Source organism: Panicum virgatum, chromosome 5N (genome assembly GCF_016808335.1).
Source record: "Panicum virgatum strain AP13 chromosome 5N, P.virgatum_v5, whole genome shotgun sequence".
NCBI classification, from domain to species: domain Eukaryota; kingdom Viridiplantae; phylum Streptophyta; class Magnoliopsida; order Poales; family Poaceae; genus Panicum; species Panicum virgatum.
The window spans coordinates 22754424-22771475 of NC_053149.1; the positions used below are offsets into that span (position 1 = coordinate 22754424).

Here is a 17052-nt window from a genome sequence, read left to right on the forward strand (position 1 = left end):
GTGCCGCCACTGGGCCGTCGCCGCGCCACCGCCCGCTCGCCCACGATTCCGCCGCCGCTACTCTGCGCCACGCGCCGCCGCTCTCCTGTCCCACACCGCTCTCCAGGCCACAGCCGCGCCTAACCCTAGGTCGCCGCCGTACCCTTGCGCCACCGCTGCCGCCGCTCAGCGCCACCACAAATCTTGCCGCTGTGCGCCACACCTTCCCCTCAGCACTCCCGCGCGCCCAGGCCAAGTCCAGCCAGCTCTCCATCTTCCAGTTCAGGGCTCCTCCAACGTGCTCGTCGATTTGCCTTTGAGAAATTTGCTCTCCGTCTTCCTTTTGAAATTCAAGGATATGACCACACATTGCTTCTCAATCTTATTTCTATCTCACTTATGAACACTTGTCTCACTTCCATCTCTTTGCTAGTGCACATCATTTCACATTTTTATCCATCTAAGGTTTCACTTTCACATATCACATTTAGTTTGCCTACCTTAGTACACGCCTAGTGCACACTCTTGCCACTTATGAACTTGTTTCACATTTCTCACACACTCACATTTGTGTCACCATTCCATTGCAAAATTACTTGAGACACATTTCATCAACTAGAAATCATGATTAGGCACAATCAAATCCATGCTTTGCTTAGGATCTCTTATCTCTAGTGTATAACCGCATTCATATATACTTTCTCATCTTATTCTATGATCTTCCATCAAACTCTTTGTGACAGATGGCCGGTGACAAGAAAGGAAAGGACAAGGTGATTCCGCAGGCAAAGAAGAAGAGGATTCGCGAGGAACGCGATTGGGACCGAGCTATAGCAGCAGCAGATGCAGCAAATTAGCCTCAGCACTCAATTCGGATCCGTGACTCAGAGGTAGAGAGACAGGGGGAGCCAGAGGACACACCACAGCTACGCCGCTCAGGGCTTACTCGTGGCTCAGAGGCAGCCCAGCCCATACCGCCTCCTTACGCTGGTCCACGGACCCGTGGGGGAGCAGTTCAGAGGAGAGGGGCTCGCACTCAGCCGCAGCAGTAGACTGGCAGTGATAGCCAGACAGGGGATCAGCCTGGAGGGGACAAGTCTGCAGAGGCTCCAGTCTTTGATTTACTTGACGTGAAAGGGCTGTCGTCGCACAAGATCAGGAGGCTGCATTTTGTTGCACCACAGGCCTGGCTTCCAAAGCAGAGAGATGAGGGCGTTGATCATCGCTTCTACACACGGGTGCAGCAATCGTTCTACTATGCCTATTGTCATCTAGGCGTCAGGTTCAGCGAGCACCTTAGGCTGCACTGGGGATCACTTCGCGTGGCAGCAGGGGGAGTTCCTATCTTCCCTTTCTTTGAGAGGTACCCAGGTCTGCCAGCACTGCTCAGCGACAGGGACTGGTATGTCCGTGAGTGGGTCAGAGGTTTCTACGCCACCCTGTTCGTTGGGGACGACATGGAGTACATAGACTTCACATTCCAGGAGAGGCACTAAAGACTGACTCGAGAGCTGCTAGGAGTGACTAACACAGCGGAGCCCCACTCCATACACCACCTGACCTATGGTGATGTTGAGCCTCCCCATCGCCCTCACGTGCCGTACCCCCCTCCAGATGAGGAGGCTAGTATTCTGTTTATTCAGCCGTTCCTGCCCGGGACACTGAGGATACCAGACAGACTCACGCTAGTCGCAAAGACCCTTCACTTAGCTTTACAGTGGAGTCTGCTCTACAGGCAGGGGTACAAGGAGGGACTCACAGCTCTGCAGTAGTGGCTTCTTATTCACATCCTGACAGGCAGAGAGTTTGATATAGTTGATCTATTCATCTGTGAGTTAGAGGAGGTGACCATGGATGGGATGACTGCTCACCGTCAGCAGCCCTTTGCTCACTAGATCAATTGGATCCTCGCTCAGCTCGGTCAGAACGTACATATGGATGAGCTGCAGCACTCGAGGTTGAGCTTCAAGGAGTACTCACCTACTGCTCCTCGAGACGGCAGACGTGGCCCGAGAGGCCAGCGCAGAGCACCGAGGACTCTCGACGAGCATGCTATAGCCGAGGGCAGAGTTGATGATGAGGATGTTTTGCTCAGCTCAAGATTTTCTTCAGCACTAGTTACACCGGTGCCCCACCAGAGCAAGCACCATTGTAATGACGCAAGCCTGCACACAGTGTCAGATTTCCAACGGCTACTATTGGGCTTCAGTGTGACCGGTTGAACCGGTGCCCTACCTGCGGTTCAACCGTACAACTTTTGTGTCCTTTGACTTCCAACGGCTAGGGGTGCTTCTCCACTCCCTGGCTTATTTATGTGCCTTTGACGCATTGAATACCTGAGGCCACCCTAGAGAAGAAAAGAGAGTGCTTCGAGCCATTGGATGAAGATCTAGTGCTTTAAATTTTTCCAAACTTGAAGAAATCAACAATTCCTTGAGTAGCAAGTGTGCTAGAGCTTAGGGCCATCTCAGTGAGGGTCAAGTGAAGCCTTGAGAGATTTTTACTCTTGGTGTTTGACGGCACCTAGACGATCTCGGTGATCGGAAGGTTCTTGGTGAGCTCTTGGAGATTGTGGGAGCCCCAAGAAGAGAAGATTGTATATGGTGTGAAGCTTGCCATTCTGGTGATGGAGAAAGAGCATTCTTAGTGAAGACTTGCTTCTTGGTGATGCAAGGGAGCGATACCCTTAGTGGGTGCTCCAACATAGATTAGGGTGGAGCGTCAACTCCTCGATACCACGGGAAAAAAAATCCGGTTGTCTCGTGTCCCTCTCATTTACTTTTCTAGCATTTCATATCTCTTGTGTTTGTTTTGGTACTAGCTTGTTTGCTCTGTGGCTAGATTTTCTTCATGGTAGTTTGTTCTATTGACTAGGTTGCATATTTGTTAGTGTGATCTTTCTTAAGAATGATAAGTATGTTAGTGTGCTTTCCAACCTAGTTTGATTATTCTAGTGTGCTCTAGTTGATAGGATCAATCTTTGTAGATTTGGGCAATACTAGTCTAGGTTAAGAATTTGATAGAAATTAAAAAAGTCTCAATTCAACCTCTCTTCTTGGCCCCGATCCTTCCACACATGAAGGGGTTCATGAGTTGATTTATTTAAGATTCCATCAGGAGACACTACTGGACCCTAGATATTGTTCCGGTACCCACAGTAGTACTTCTTAATTAGAGGGTACACCAATGACTTGCGCCAGTGTGTATGGAATATGGTAGCCTGCTTGTTTTGATTTCCCTTTGTCCTTTGCTCCAACAACTCAAACCATTGACTCAATTATATGTAAAACCCACAAAGGAAAACTTGACAGATTTTATGAAAATAAAAATACTTAGTCTCTACTCCCTCGGTTGAAAATTTTATATCATTTTGGTATTTCTAGGTGCATAATTTTAATTATGTATTTTTGACATCGTGCATATCTAGATGCATAATAAAAACTATGCACCAAAAAATTCTAAAACAACCTATAATTTACTCACTCCATCTCAAATTATTAGTCGTTTTGGCTTTTCTAGGTGCATAGTTTTGACTATGCATCTATTTATATATTGTGTCTAGGTATATAACAAAATCTGTATATCTAGAAAAGCCAAAACGATTAATAATTTGAGATGGAGGGAGTAGTTTTTATCATACTTTACCTCCTTGGTGGTATGTGAGTGCTAGAGTTTGTTAGTTTGTTACCATATATCTGGTTTAAACTTGGGCCATATCAAATTTACCTTATGGTTCTTTTCTGGAATATTTTCCTCAAGATTTTGTCTCGATCGCTCAGCTCAGCCACTCCAGCTTAAGTCGTATTTGGGATTGCAGTTAGCTACACTGCTACAGTCTTTCTGGCATCCAGATATTTGTGAGTTCATTCCCTTCTGCTTCGACGACCACCATAGCCATTGACTTCACCAAATAAAGGAGTCTTTGTCGCTGCTTTCCCAGTGTGAGCTCTCGCGTGCTAGTTCAGTTCAAATTCATCTTCTGTATGCTGAAGTGGTGCAGCTGCATCTTAGTTTCCAGCAAAGCATCTCTGAACCTTCAACTTAAGCCTTGAGGAGATTGATCTCCATTTCTTGCCTGCAGCTAGCTTCTCACTTCTACTCATTCCGTCTGACTGCCTGCGAGTTACTATCCATAGCATCGGTCTTCAAGAGTTGATCACAAGGTTATTCAGGCGGCTTTTTCTTGAGGGACGGGACTTTTTTTTAAGACCACAGGCCCATTTGGCCCCGCTTTTTGAGGGACGGGACTTCACCGGGGTTAATCAGTAGCTGCCAGAGATTCCGAGATGGTAAGCAACCTTCAGTCCTGTGTTTTATCATTGTAGATTTGCAACTTTGCTTGATGTTTTACATACCTCCTCATATGTGTTCTCTATGAGGTGAGAAGAACTTCTTTATGCTACTAGAAATGAATTATTATAAATTATTATATCTCTTTTCTGCTGAAATAGAAACTGAGTGGAGGTGAAAAATTATATCAATCAGTATACGGTTACAAAGTTCCATGTTGGGGTGCCATGATGGTTTGTTTGCATCAGCTTCATTCCCATATTTCGTTCTATACCTTCGCCTAGGAAAAATGCAAATGATTACAAAAAAGCTCTAAAAAGGTTAATGTTTAGAAGCATAGGTAGTTATCACATAGCAACAAAGTACCTCTGGTGTACATAAACAGCCAGAGGTTATGTGGAAAGATCTTTCCACAGGCCCACACACACACCTGTGGAAAGATCTATGGGGCACAGATTGTGCAAAAGTTTCACCTGTAATTTCTCAAAACCTTCATTAACTATTCCGCTTCGCATCCTATTGATTTTTTATTACTCTAACTTGAATTAATAACCTGCAGTCTTCTGATGAATTGAAAAGACCAATACAGACAAACCTGATTGAAATTCAGTTATAGTTGTGATATTTGAGCTCCCATTCCTACTTTCAGTATAGAATATAGATCCTATTAGATTCATTCCTATATGATATCTGTAGGATGCATGGACAAACCGTTACCGTGCTTTCGCCGAAGGAGTGGTGACTATGGTCTGCCCGGTGCTCCTTGCAATTACACTGAAGAAGGTTGATCTGAACAGCAAGGAACATGGGCATGCCATTCCGATTACAATGCTCGTGGTAGCAACCATTACATTAACAGCCGGTATTTGCCCTTTTCTGGTTTGTTGTCTCTCCAAGAGGTTTTCTAGAGGGAGCTCAAGTTCCCCTCATAAACTTACCAAGTTGCTGGCCCCCTTATCCAGCACATTGCTAGTGGCACTTGCCTGCTGGATCATATATCTGATTTTAGACAGCTGGGCATACCCTGTAATTGGCGCCGTAATTGGACTCTGCTACATAATTTGTACCGTCAAGTACTTCAGAACCAGTATGGGTGATGCTGCTACTACTGCTGCTCCTGCTCCTGCTCCTGATGCTGCTACTGCTCTTGCTCCTGCTCCTGCTGCTGCAGATGAAGAATACAACAATAAACTGGAGAAGTCACTTGACTTCTTAGCTGGTATAGCTGCACTTCTGTTTCTTGGACTGGAAGGCCTGGCACTGGAGGGTCAAATTAACAGCACAGAAGAAGTACAGGATCGTCTTACCACACCAATTGGCACAAGCTTCTTTGTTTGCGTTATCGATGCGTGCTTGATGCTTGTTGAGACAATGCCTCCTCACAGCATCACAAGCAACCTAACAGAGATCTTTGATGTGCTCACAGTTTTTTCTGTCTCCATGGTCATCTTCTTCATTATGTACTCACTGATGAAACTAAGAGCATTGCTTCTGATAGCAGCCCCATTCTTGATTCTCCTGATGCATGTGTACCACGTCGCCATCAGTGGTAGCAATGGAACTGACACAGATGGTGCCCATGCCAACCAGGACGAAGAATCAGGTGGTAGAACTAGCAGTAGCAACAGCAATGAAGAGCAAAATCCAGCGTCGCTTGAACTAAGCAAAGTAACATTCACTGGGTTCCTGGCTTTGTCGATACCAAGCATCAGCAATGATTCACTCGACATGGGCACCGAATGTTTCTTACACCTTGCTGCATTAGCTATTGTTTCAGGTCTCATATGGAGGCTCCTGACACATTACAAGTCACACACTACCATCACGGCAGATGCAAATGTTGCTTCCTTCTGCACCCACCTCTGCGTTGCAATTGCTACAGTTCCATTTTCGATCATGGCTGGGAAGGCTCTGTCTTGATTTTCAGGCACCTGGAGTTCGTTTTGCAGTCGCCTGTCTTGTGCAAATTAAAATCTCAAGGGTATTCAAAACTCAATGCAGTTTACAAGCAACTATTTTGCCATAGGTCTCCAAAGTTTCGTCGCTCTGCATACATATCTCCTCTTATACTGCTTGACCAAAACTGAATTTCATTTTGAGTACACGGTACCATGATGCTTTATAAATGGAGTTCAAGCTTTAGAGCTCGTTTGGCATAGCTTTGTGAAGAGCTTCACCAACAGCTTCAGCCGAAGCTATGCCAAACACTTTTTTGCAACAGCTTCATGAACGAAGCTGACGGTGAAGAACCCTCCAAAATACACTGTGGAGGTGAAGCCTGGAATCCTGGCTTCGCCGTGCTTCTCCACCAGACCCACGTGAACAGGCGTTCGTTTGCCCTCGAACTCGCATTATTTACAGCCAAATTGCCACTGCCTTATCCCTTCCGTGCGTACCCAGCATGAAGCCCATGTCGCCTCTGTTCTTCCTCGCAAAACAAGCAATGACTGAAGGTGAATCCCCTCCGGCGGTTGACGGCATCCACGCGCAAAGGGGCAACAGAGAAGCGGAATGGTGTGACGAGAACAATAGAATAGTATGTGAGATTATTTATTTATTTTATTTTACATGAACTCAAATTGTAAAGTGAGTGCAAAGATACAATTCAGATGAATAAAAAAGTCAAATAGCTAGGGGCATATAGGTCATTTGACATTTGCAATCCATTCAAAAAAACAGGAATAAGCTGTTTTGCCAAACACTTTTTCAAAACAACTTCAGCTTCACCAGAGAAGCTGCTTCAGAAGCTATTTCAGGAGAAGCTTAAGCTATGCCAAACGAGCCCTTAGTATGTTTGTGTGGACCATGCTTTCATGGAGTTAAAATTTTTTTCATACTGCTTCGCGAAAAGTGAATTTCATTTTGAGGATCACAGTAGGATGTTTTTATGGAGTACAAGCTTCAGCAGGTGTGAGTGAGGGATGCTTTTATGGTGTTCAAATTATGTCCGTGAAAAACAACGTGTGGCATGTCTCGGCACTAAACAGGAATAACCACATAGCTTGAGTTTTTTTTTTTCATCCGGTTGATAACTGAGATAATTTTTGCAGGAAAAAAAAGTATTAGATGAAAGCACTATATTTTGGTTCTAATATAACATAATGGTAAACTTAAGGAGTCTTCGGGAAATAAAAGGTTCATGAAAAAAGTTGTATGTGACAAGAATGGAAACCAATCTGGAATACATGCTGATGCTCATGATGTCGTTAGTCATACAGGTGACTTGCTCGATCAAAAAAAAAATACAGGTGACTTGCTCGATCAAAAAAAATACAGGTGACTTACAGGTGACAAGAATGGATTTGAAACCCACAAGAAACTCGTTGGGGCATAACTCTCTAAGCGACGCGCTACATCGGAACCCGGGTGTGGTGATAAATGAGCAAGGGCCGGATCGCCATCCCCCCAAGGGCGCGTCGTATCGTGACCTGGGTACGATGATAAGTGAGCAAGGGTCGGGTCGTCACCTGAATGGCGCGCTACATCTACGCCCGGGTGTAGTGAAAAATGAGCAAGGGTCTTCGCACTTCCCTCGACGGGTGCGAAGGGTAAGGAAGCTAGCCGAGCCAACTAGGATCCGTATAGGTAGCTGGAACGTAAAGTCCATAACGGGTAAGTTGCGAGAGCTAGTTGATGCAGCAATTAGGAGGCGTGTAAATATTCTATGCATTCAGGAGACTAAATGGAAAGGCCAGAAGGCGAAGGAGGTTGAGGATACTAGCTTCAAGCTTTAGTACACGGGAGCAACTCCGGGTAGGAATGGTGTAGGCATCTTGATTGATAGGAGCCTTAAGGATGGAGTCGTAGAGGTTAGAAGGCAAGGCGACCGGATTATCCTAATCCGGTTGGTAGTTGGAGATTCGGTTTTGAATGTGATCAGTACCTATGCCCCTCAGGTAGGCCTTAGTGAGAGCACCAAGATGCAGTTCTGGGAAGATCTAGATAGCATGGTTAGTACTGTACCTACCAGCGAGAGACTCTTAATAGGAGGAGATCTCAACGGCCATGTGGGTGCGACTAATGTAGGGTTCGAGCGAGTGCATGAGGGTTTTGGGTATGGTAGCAGGAGTCAAGAGGGGGAGGATGTGTTGAACTTCGCGTTAGCCTACGACTTGTTGATAGCGAATACCGTGTTTAAGAAGAGGGAATCCCATCTTGTGACGTTTCGTAGTGGACAACACTCGAGCCAGATCGACTTTATCCTTGCTAGGAGGAAGGATAGACGTGATTGCTTAGATTGTAAGGTGATACCTAGGGAGTGTGTTGTCCCTCAACACAAGCTTGTGGTGGCGGACTTTCGTCTTCGGGTACGTGTTCACCAGGACAAACGTGCCAAGATTGCGAGAACAAAGTGGTGGAAGCTTAGAGGGGAAGTGGCACAAGCGTTTAAGGAAAGGATGCTAGGTGAGGAGCCTTGGGAAGGAGAAGACGCAGATGACATGTGGCTAAAGATGGCAACATGTGTTCGGAAGGTGACCTCAGAGGTGTTTGGCATGAGTAGGGGAGGCAAACAGGAGGGGAAAGACACCTGATGGTGGAATGACGAGGTGCAAAGGGCTATTAAGGAGAAAGAGTGTTTCAAGCGCCTCCACCTTGACAAGAGTGCAGCCAACATCGAGGGCTATAAATTAGCGAAGAGGGTTGCAAAGCGAGCTGTGAGTGTAGCAAAGGGTAAGGCGTATGATGACTTGTATCAGCAGCTAGGCACGAAAGAAGGGGAGAAGGACATTTATAGGATGGCTAGGATCCGCGAGCGGAAGACAAGTGACATCAACCAAATCAAATGCATTAAGGATGGGACAGATCGATTGCTAGTGAAGATGAGGAGATCATGGATAGATGGAGAGAGTACTTCGACAAGTTGTTTAATGGGGAGAGTGAGGGCCCTACCCTTGAGTTAGATGACTCTTTTGACGATACCAACAGACGTTTTGTGAGGAGAATTCAGAAGGTAGAGATCGGGGAGGCATTGAAGAGGATGAAGGGAGGTAAAGCGATGGGCCCTGATGGTATCCCTATTGAGGTGTGGAGATGCCTAGGAGATAGAGTAATAATATGGTTAACTAAGCTTTTTAATCTCATTTTTCAGTCAAACAAGATGCCGGAAGAATGGAGGAGAAGTATATTAGTACCTATCTTCAAAAACAAAGACGATGTTCAAAGTTGTACTAACTACCGTGGGATTAAGCTGATGAGCCATACGATGAAGCTTTTGGAGAGGGTTATCGAGCATTGCCTAAGAAGAGAGACAAGTGTGACCCAAAACCAATTTGGTTTCATGCCTGGAAGGTCAACCATGGAGGCGATTTTCTTAATACGATAATTAATGGAGAGATATAGGGAGCAGAAGAAGGACTTGCACATGGTCTTCATTGACCTTGAGAAGGCATATGACAAAGTACCGAGAAATGTCATGTGATGGGCTTTGGAGAAGCACAAAGTCCCAACTAAGTACATTACCCTCATTTAGGATATGTACAAGGATGCGACGACGTTTGTCCGGACATGTGATGGCAACACCACTGACTTTCCTATTAACATAGGCCTACACCAGGGGTCAGCATTGAGCCCTTATTTATTTGCTTTAGTGATGGATGAGGTCACAAGGGATATACAAGGTGAGATCCCTTGGTGTATGCTCTTTGCTGATGATGTGGTGCTAGTTGACGAGAGTAGAGCAGGGGTTAATAGGAAGTTAGAGCTGTGGAGACGCACGTTAGAGTCGAAAGGGTTCAGACTTAGTAGGACCAAGACCAAGTACATGATGTGCGATTTCAGCGCGACTAGGCATGAGGGGAGAGACGTTAGTCTAGATGGGCAAGTGGTGATCCAGAAGGATACTTTTCGGTATTTAGGATCGGTGCTACAAAAGGATGGCGACATTGATGAAGATGTTAGGCATATAATTTCAGCTGGCTGGTTGAAATGGCGGCAAGCTTCTGGCATCCTTTGTGAGAAGAGGGTGCCACAAAAGCTAAAAGGCAAATTCTATAGGACAGCAATTCATCCAGCGATGTTATACGGTGCTGAATGTTGGCCTACAAAAAAGCGACATGTCCAACAACTGAGTGTAGCAGAGATGCGGATGTTGCGATGTTTTTGCGGGCACACAATGAGGGATAGAGTCCGGAACAAAATTATTCGGGATAGGGTCGGGGTGGCACCAATTGAGGAGAAACTTACTCAGCATCGGCTGTGATGGTTTGGACATGTCCAACGAAGGCCTCCTGAGGCGCCGGTGCGTAATGGGGTTCTTGAGCGGGTCGATAATGTAAAGAAGGGTAGAGGTAGACCTAAACTGACGTGGGATGAGTCGGTTAAGAGAGACCTTAAGGATTGGAATATCTCTAAAGAGATAGCTTTGGATAGGAGCGCTTAGAGACTAGCTATCAATGTGCCTGAACCTTGAACTTATTTCTTTCGGGTTTCATCTCTAGCCTACCCCAACTTGCTTGGGAAAAAAGGTTATGTTGTTGACTTACAGATCTCTGCAAGAGTCTATCCCCGCTCCAGTGTCCAACGACAGTACCAAATTATGTTTACCCTTGGAAGCCCAATTCGGCTAAATTAAAGTAATACGTACCAAAACCTAAGCACTGTCCTATACGATTAGCATGGTCAACAGAAATTTTCTAGCTCCGTTTGGATGTCGAAATTGGAGGGCGTAGTATTGAATTGGATTCAATACCAAATCAGTCATGGTATAGAAATGAACAACAATTCCAATTCTAATATTTGGATTACGTGAAATTAGCTTTTGGAATCTTGTAAACCAGCCCAAATCAATTTCGTTTTAAAGACAAAGGGTGGAATATCCACTGAGAAGGTCGGAGGGCTGCCAATTTAGCACAAAAAGCGAGGGGTAAGGTTTGGTATTGTTGGGTAGGGGTCGCGGGGCGAGGAATAGCGATTGGTATTAGGGTAAGATTCCAATTTCGAGTTCCAAGCCATCCAACAACTATAATTGAAGTTATCAAATACTAATTCCAAATTCTAAGGCTGAATATCTACGAGGTGTAAAACTTAACTCATGGGTGGGACTTTTTGCCAGCAGTTCACTCTGACATCCCAATTCCATTTATTCAGACAAGTTAATGTAAAGAATCATATTATGATACTCGCTACATGTTCTATACCTCATGTTTGTAAAGTAATCATCACACCAAAATAGTCCCAGTAGTTCATTCGTTTTATGTCGTCAGGCATCAGCACCAATTCACAGCTTGGTTCATTATTCCGTAGTATCCTGAGCAAAAATTATTTTAGTCGGACAATTTTTTTTATGATTATAAAACTACAAACAGAAATTCTTTATTTCACATGAAAAATAGTAGTTCATAATGCTACTAAATCAAAGTTTTTTTTTGCGGACTGCTAAATCAAAAAATTGCAAACCCTGACCAGAAACATAGCCCACAACAGGGGGAAAAAGTGCAAGTGATTCAAGGAATTAGCATGATCTATTATAGTAATAGGAAGAACATTTGCCACTACAATTTAACAGATCAACATTAGACACTGTTTCATAAAAATTGGCATTTATTGCATCAATTATAATAGAACATGTAAATCTAAAAACCAGAACAAGGTACATTTGCTAACTTCATGAATATCAAATAATCGTCACAACAAAATACTTCATCAAGTCTGTCTTATATCACTTATGGAACCAACAAAATCCCCAAATATGCACCTTTGATCATTACTTGTTGAATTATCTGCAGTAGAAAATATTGAAACGTTCTAATACAGAATGTTTTTATGATAAAACTCTAAACGTAATAAATAAAAGTGACAACATACAAAGGGAAATTCCATTACTTAATATAAAAGTTACATTTACACACATGCGGTCAAAGTGACAACATCTATGCAAAAAGGATCATAAAAAATCTGATAGTTTGCAATCAGTTCAATTAACAATCCATGGTTACAGAGATTGTTGACACTTCCACATACAAAGGGAAAATCTAGGGAAGGGGGCATGCAAAGTGCTAACCAGAGGAGGGAAAACCAGACAGATTGAATACTTCAAGAAGTTTTCTCCATAAGCTGGATCGGTGCCAAGATGTTCTGTTTACTTGTCTCCACAATGCAACCATTCATCACCATCTCTTCCAGCATGAAGTGCACCTTCTCCAGGTGGAACATGATGTCAAGCTCGCACTGGCCAAAAAAAGGAGAAAGAGTTGTGTCAGGCCTAGTTACGTGGATATTTTAGAACGCAGGTTGCAGAGTGATAGACCACTCAGGATCAGGAAAGCTTACCACATTGCCAAAGTGGCGATCCATAGTCTCCACCAAAAGATGTATGAATTCAAGGATAGCTAACTCATTCTGTAAAACGGAACAAAATCGATGCATTGTTAGATTTTGTATCAGACAGACAAATGTCTAAAACCAATTCCTAGTTTGAGGAAGTAATGAAGATACATCTACTGTCTAGGAATCCTGGATAAATTGAAAAAACGTAATGCATTTATATTGCAATAGAAGTTACAAAATACTGAAGTAGTCATTTATATTTAAGAGAAAGTGTGAGTGCCTCAAAAATCTAAAAGAAAGAACTTCTTGACGACTTAAAAAGAATGCAGTCAAATTGCAATAGAAGTTGCAGATCCTGTAGCAATCAGTTGCATATGCACGTTCATGTAAGAAATATATAGAGAAAGATTATCTGGGTAAGATCTATGATACTTTCCAAAAGCCAATACTAACACAAATCAAATCCTAATTCACAAAGTGGTACATTGAAAACTGTAACCATATTCATTCTATGAAAAGCGCTTAAAAACAAGACAAGCAGCAGAAACAAGATATAGATATGCAGAGCAGTAGCAATCACAGTGTAATAAGTTTCTAAGGGTCAATCAAAATGTCAAATGTCACCAAATACTATCAAAAGAACTTCTCTACGATGAGACATCTGTATCCTTCAAAATTCAGTCAATGAACTAACAAAAATGTAACCCTAACAAATGGTGCTATCAAAAGAAATATTGTTCCATGAGATAGCTGTATCCTTCAAAAGTCAGTCAATGAACTAACAAAAATGCAACCCTAACAAATGGTGGCATCAAGGGCTCAGTAGAAGCCCCATATGATGAATTGATGATTCGCTCAAGATCTCCATACCTACGGGCAGATCCATTGCTTCTAAGATCCCATTGCGTACTGATTTCTTCCATTGAAAAAAATATATACTCCCAGTATCCACTAATACAAGGTTTTTCTATGAAAAAAGTATTTAAACTAGATTTTGACCAATGCTTTCTTTTGCAACGTAGTGTTAATTGCTGCAAGATCAAGATTGCCTTAAAATTCCTTTGAATATGAAATATGTATATAATTAAAAGTCAGATACTACAAACTTTCCATTTTCTTGATCATCAATAGGCTAATTCTAATATCAATCAAGAATTGTAAGTTGTAACAGTACAATAACCAAATTAACTTAGACAAGTATAACAATAGCATAAATGATTCACTGTGACTTACGAAAAGAATACGGTGAGTTTGAGAAATATATTATTGGATGTTAGTTTATGAGTACTAATACCTTTTGACATTATTCCTAACAATTCCCTTGAGTACCCTTGAGTACAGATACTAAAAAAGTAGCCCTAATAACTACTGTCCTCAAGGACAACTCAGTTGTAACAGTAAAACTACGAAAATCTTAATGAAAGATTATTCCCTCAAGATCTCTGTACCAACTGCCAAATGCATAAATCCCATTGTGCCAAAACTTCTTACTCTGAACAAAGTTATATGAAATAGTACTAAATCCATAGCATCAGGCTAAGACCACGAGATTCAGATTTGTTTACAACTGTAAATATAACTTTATCCATGGCACCATAATAGTAACATAGATCAGAGTCGGAGGTATTTGTTTCTAACATTTGTGGATCTAAGGTAGTGCAAAATACCTTTTCTTATTAAACTATTTTCTTCACAACTAACCTATGGTCAAACAAAGATAGATGACAGCCGCTCAACTCCCACTACAGCAGGTGATATTCCAACGATCCACTTCATCCACACTTGCAAATCAAAGCCTAATTGGCCTAACAGTGACCAAATAAATCCAAAGGGACGGGAGAGAGAGGAAAGCACGGGGGCTTCACACCTCATCGTTGTCGACGCCGACGAGGAAGAAGAGGGAGGCGTAGCGCCTGTACACGACCTTGTAGTTCCGGTGCTCCACGAACGAGCACTGCATCAGCACAAAACAACAGCGCATGTCTCAGAAACCAGAAACCTTATCCCGATACAGATCCAAGAAGGCGCGCACACTCTCCTCGCGATCTGGGCCCAAGATTCGCGGCTGGACTGGCTTGGATCGGGGAGGTGGCGGGCGGACGGACCTGCTGGTCTGTGCGGGCGAGGCACTTGCGGACGATCTCGCCCTCGAGGGCGCGGCGCTCGTCGAGGGAGAGGTGCTCGTAGTACTGCGCCACCCGCGTCTGGCCCTGCTTGTTCACGAACAGCACGAACCGGATCGTCATCTCGTGCTCGAGTTCCCTCCTCTTCTCCTCTGCTCCGCTCCGCTCCGATCGAGGGAGTTTTCCAGGTCTCGAGTTTGCTCGCGAAGACGGTCAGACCCAAAGATGAGACTTGGGGGTATTTCTATTTGTCATTCTTACACTTCTTCATTTGCCATTTTTAGGGTGGCTTCTACATTTTTGACATTTTTCTTCGCACTACGTTAACAATTTGCCAAAATTGCCGAGGTGGCAGAGCAGGTCCGCTGGCTAGCGTGGAGGCGGTATGCGAAATGACCATGCTACCCCTACCTTATCCCAGTACATAGTGATCCTTCTCTTTCTATCTCTATGCTTGATGGGACCCACACGTCATCGCCTTCTTCCACCACCGTCTTCTTCACGCGTGCAGAAAAAGAGGGAGGTCCTCCACCCGCGCCTTGAGCGCGGCCGCTGCCGGCCCCACCTCTGTCTTCCTCGCCTACCACTGTTGGGCGCGGCATGCCTCCACGGTCGCGTGCACGTGGCCGGACGCGGCGAAGAAGGCCTCGAGCTCGAGCTCGTGCTTCGCTAGGCGAGTTGTACATGATGTGGCGGCACAGCGACATGGTGGATGTGCAGGTGGAGGTGCTGGCGCTGCGGTCGGCGAGGGAGCGCGAGTGGGAGGCGATGGAGGAGACGCCGGAGCGGATGGTGTTCGTGGGGTCGGTGGCGTCGGCGGTGGTGGTCGTGGGGCTGTACCCAGCGGTTGGGCTGCGCGAGAGCTGCGTCTACTTGGCGCGGCAGGAGGTGGAGATGCCGGCGCCGCACGCCATATGCGAGTACTCGCAGGCCTCGAGCTCGCCCGGCCACGCTGCGGTGGGGCGGCGGCGGTGCACCGCAATGCGCGGCATGTGGCGGGTCTGGCAAGGAGGAGTGCCACCTTTGTGCACACTGGTTGGACGCCGAGGCTGTTAGATAACTAGGCAATTTTCGGTATATTTAATTCCAAATATTACTAGCAATTTCATGGCATAAATGAGTGATAATGTGTGAATAAGATATGTGCATGTGTTCATGTTATTCTTACTAATAAGCATGAACAAAAAGTTAAACCAGAATAGGTTTAGAGTGTACCCCAAGGCGGGACCAGTGCCGGAGGCACTGGTTGCGTCATTACCAGCTGGAATAGACATGTTATTCGATTGGCCTTGCCTGAAGTAGCCGAACGATGTCAATGCAGGAAGAGGTTCGCAGTGCAGTCCCACAAACGGTCACCAGGAAGCAGACGAAGTAGTTATTCGTTCACGCCAGGAAGTAGACGAAGTACTCGTTCGTTCACGCCGGGAAGTAGACGAAGTAGTCGATCAGGGAGCGAGCAGTCGCGTCAAGACGCTCCCCAAAAACCTGATTGCCCGCATCCCGTGCAGGACCTTCAGCGAGCAGAAGTTCTGGAGGCCTGCTCTCCCTAGAGCTGTGCGCGCAGCACTAGAGATGGGAACGGCAGAAAGCAGCAGAGGGAGAAGGGAGAGGTCTCCTAAGCAGGAGTACCTGGATCAAGTGCTGAAGTGTGTGTAGATGAGAGGAGGACGGGGTGGTTTATATAGGCGTGGAGGTGCCTCAGGTTCAACGAACCTGGACGTCGTAAAGGGCTTTGATGAACGGCAGTCACTGGTGTGATTCTTCAGTCATTACTGTCAACGTTTATTCTCTGTTTTAATGTTATTAACAGCAAAATGTTCTTCTCATCTTAGCACATCACGTCGCACCACACCGCACCGCACCTGCACGTCCCGTCCGGCCGCACACGATCACGCGCACCGCACCGCCCGTCCGGCCGGCCGCGCCTCGCCACGCCCACGGCCTCGGCCTCGGCCTCGGCCCGGCTCGGCGGGGCGAGCGAGCGCGCTGTGGTTCACCGACCTCCTCTTACCGGGTTCACAAGTGGTGCACACGAAGTCCACCCTTTAAGTTGGTTGAGATCCTCCTCAAATCCCGGTACAGAATTAAGCAATTGATTCCTTAGCATTTAATAGTGGGCTTTAAATTCTTTTATTGTATTGATTAGAATAAATGGGCCAAGCCCATAATTCCAACAATCTCCACCAAGAAATTCAAGCCACACTAGAAATGCCCTCATTCCCTCATTGATATACCAGTATTTGACAGAGACTGTTAAGTTGAACTTCCATCTAGGACAAAAGCTACACTTATTCACAACTGTACAATGGACTATGTCTTGAATTGCCAGTCTTGTGCAAACAAGTTTGACCATAGCCCTACACTGGTACTAGGCTACAAAAGCATCCCCGCGGTT

The 17052-nt window shown here is 45.0% G+C and overlaps 2 protein-coding genes across 6 annotated transcripts; one reads left to right on the forward strand and one right to left on the reverse strand.

The window, feature by feature from the left end:
• The first annotated feature begins 1496 nt into the window (after positions 1 to 1496).
• Positions 1497 to 6395, forward strand: LOC120672586. 2 transcript variants are annotated; one of them, XM_039953078.1, is made up of 4 exons: positions 1497 to 3920; positions 4061 to 4268; positions 4966 to 5937; positions 6035 to 6174. In XM_039953078.1, the coding sequence occupies exons 2-4, from the start codon at positions 4266 to 4268 to the stop codon at positions 6065 to 6067; spliced, it is 1008 nt and encodes a 335-aa protein (XP_039809012.1). In that variant the 5' UTR covers positions 1497 to 3920; positions 4061 to 4265; the 3' UTR covers positions 6068 to 6174. The 2 variants fall into 2 exon arrangements, with proteins under 2 accessions (XP_039809012.1, XP_039809011.1); XM_039953077.1 differs by having other exon boundaries at positions 4966 to 6395.
• Positions 6317 to 14900, reverse strand: LOC120672587 (AP-4 complex subunit sigma). Of its 4 annotated transcripts, none has more exons than XR_005674208.1 (6): positions 14640 to 14899; positions 14402 to 14488; positions 12538 to 12606; positions 12269 to 12435; positions 11406 to 11515; positions 6317 to 6688 (listed from the first exon to the last, which is right to left on the reverse strand). XR_005674208.1 is itself a non-coding variant. In XM_039953080.1 (5 exons), the coding sequence occupies exons 1-4, from the start codon at positions 14778 to 14780 to the stop codon at positions 12301 to 12303; spliced, it is 432 nt and encodes a 143-aa protein (XP_039809014.1). In that variant the 5' UTR covers positions 14781 to 14899; the 3' UTR covers positions 11285 to 11515; positions 12269 to 12300. The 4 variants fall into 4 exon arrangements, 2 of the variants coding, with proteins under 2 accessions (XP_039809014.1, XP_039809015.1); XR_005674207.1 differs by having other exon boundaries at positions 6317 to 6693; XM_039953080.1 differs by lacking the exon at positions 6317 to 6688 and having other exon boundaries at positions 11285 to 11515.
• Positions 14901 to 17052: the final 2152 nt, after the last annotated feature.

Coding starts and splice junctions, on each gene's coding strand:
- LOC120672587 (XM_039953080.1), bottom strand. CDS start 14,780: ATGACGATCCGGTTCGTGCTGTTCGTGAACAAGCAGGGCCAGACGCGG. Junction 12,607..14,401: donor TCGGCGTCGACAACGATGAG/GTGTGAAGCCCC, acceptor TCCGTTTTACAG/AATGAGTTAGCTATCCTTGA. Junction 12,436..12,537: donor ATCGCCACTTTGGCAATGTG/GTAAGCTTTCCT, acceptor TTTTTTGGCCAG/TGCGAGCTTGACATCATGTT.